This window comes from Empidonax traillii, unplaced genomic scaffold, assembly GCF_003031625.1.
Source record: "Empidonax traillii isolate 1590-97213 ecotype Southwest subspecies unplaced genomic scaffold, ASM303162v1 scaffold3208:size14387, whole genome shotgun sequence".
In the NCBI taxonomy this organism is placed as follows: domain Eukaryota; kingdom Metazoa; phylum Chordata; class Aves; order Passeriformes; family Tyrannidae; genus Empidonax; species Empidonax traillii.
In genome coordinates, this window is record NW_020958401.1 from 13,148 (window position 1) to 14,288 (window position 1,141).

The 1,141-nt window shown below is 56.5% G+C and overlaps 1 protein-coding gene across 1 annotated transcript in view; it reads left to right on the forward strand.

Moving 5' to 3' along the window:
• The window catches only part of LOC114072436 (mucin-16-like), a gene marked incomplete at both ends in the record, with an annotated part of 13,883 nt that extends 13,010 nt beyond the window's left edge, over positions 1-873 (forward strand). Inside the window, 4 exons of the mRNA XM_027910333.1 lie at positions 9-181; positions 294-320; positions 553-695; positions 806-873. Coding sequence (XP_027766134.1) covers positions 9-181; positions 294-320; positions 553-695; positions 806-873 — 411 coding nt within the window. The remainder of the gene's footprint in view (positions 1-8; positions 182-293; positions 321-552; positions 696-805) is intronic.
• Between the last annotated feature and the right edge of the window lie 268 nt (positions 874-1,141).

Genomic DNA, 1,141 nt, shown 5'->3' on the forward strand with positions numbered 1-1,141 from the left:
CTTTGCAGGCCTGGCAGCCAGAGGGACGAGACCCGGGTGGACGCCGTGTGCACCTACAGGAAGGAGCCCTCGGCTGCAGCCTTGGACAGGGTGGGCCTGTACCACCAAGTGAGCAACAAGACCAGAGGCATCAGCCAGCTGGGCCCCTACAGCTTGGACAAGGACAGCCTCTACGTCAACGGTGACCCATGCTGCTCTCTCTGCCCCCTCTGCTCTCCCCCACCAGCCCTCCCCCAGTGCTGCCCCTTGCCCAGCTGCAGCTCCTGACCCTCTGTCTGTCTCTCTTTTCCCAGGCTACAACGAACAGCCAGTCCTGCCCAGTGAGTATCTTGCACGAGTGGGTTGGGTGCAACAGGCAGAAACTGCCTTGTGGGGATCTTCTTTTAGGCAGAGAAGTCTGGGGGCTGGGGCTTCAGATCCTGGGGAGAGGCTGGGAGCATGAAAGCCTTTTGAATGGAGAGCACGGCTGGCAGGAGACCTCTGTACTTTTCCAGCCAAAGCATTGAAACCCCTGCTCTTACCCCTTGTCACTCCCATCTATGCTTCTTCCAGCTCCCACCCACCCACCCCCAACAGCTGGTGCCCTCGAGCGTTTCACCGTCAACTTCACCATCACCAACCTGCCCTACAATTCTGACCTGGAGAATCCAGACTCAGCAAGGTTCAAGTCTGCACAGCGTGTTATGAACATGTTGGTGAGTGGACCATCACTGGGACATTGCTTTGCCCCCATTCTCCTCACAACCTTTGGGGAATTGCCAGGAGCTGTTCAGGGCTTAACTGTGAAAACCTCTCTGCTTGGCAGCTCGACCGCCTCCTGAAGGACACCAGCATTGGCCCCGATTTCCAGAGATGTGAAACAACAGCCTTCAGGTACAGGTTGTGTTAGAGTATTCCTGGGCATGTCCACCAGTGATGGGAAAATTCATAAGGTTCATGTTATGCTCACACCTAGTCCACAGAGGCCGGACCTTGTCCATGATCTCCTCCTCCTTAGGGACCTTCCACCCGATTCCCTTGAGCTTCAGGGCTGCCACTCACTGCTTTCCCTCCTATTTTGGAGGGGTGACGGCAGAACCCCAAGATGACTGTAAAGTCGTGCCTGCCCCTGTGCTGTCCTGAAGAGCCCCATGGTGTTTGT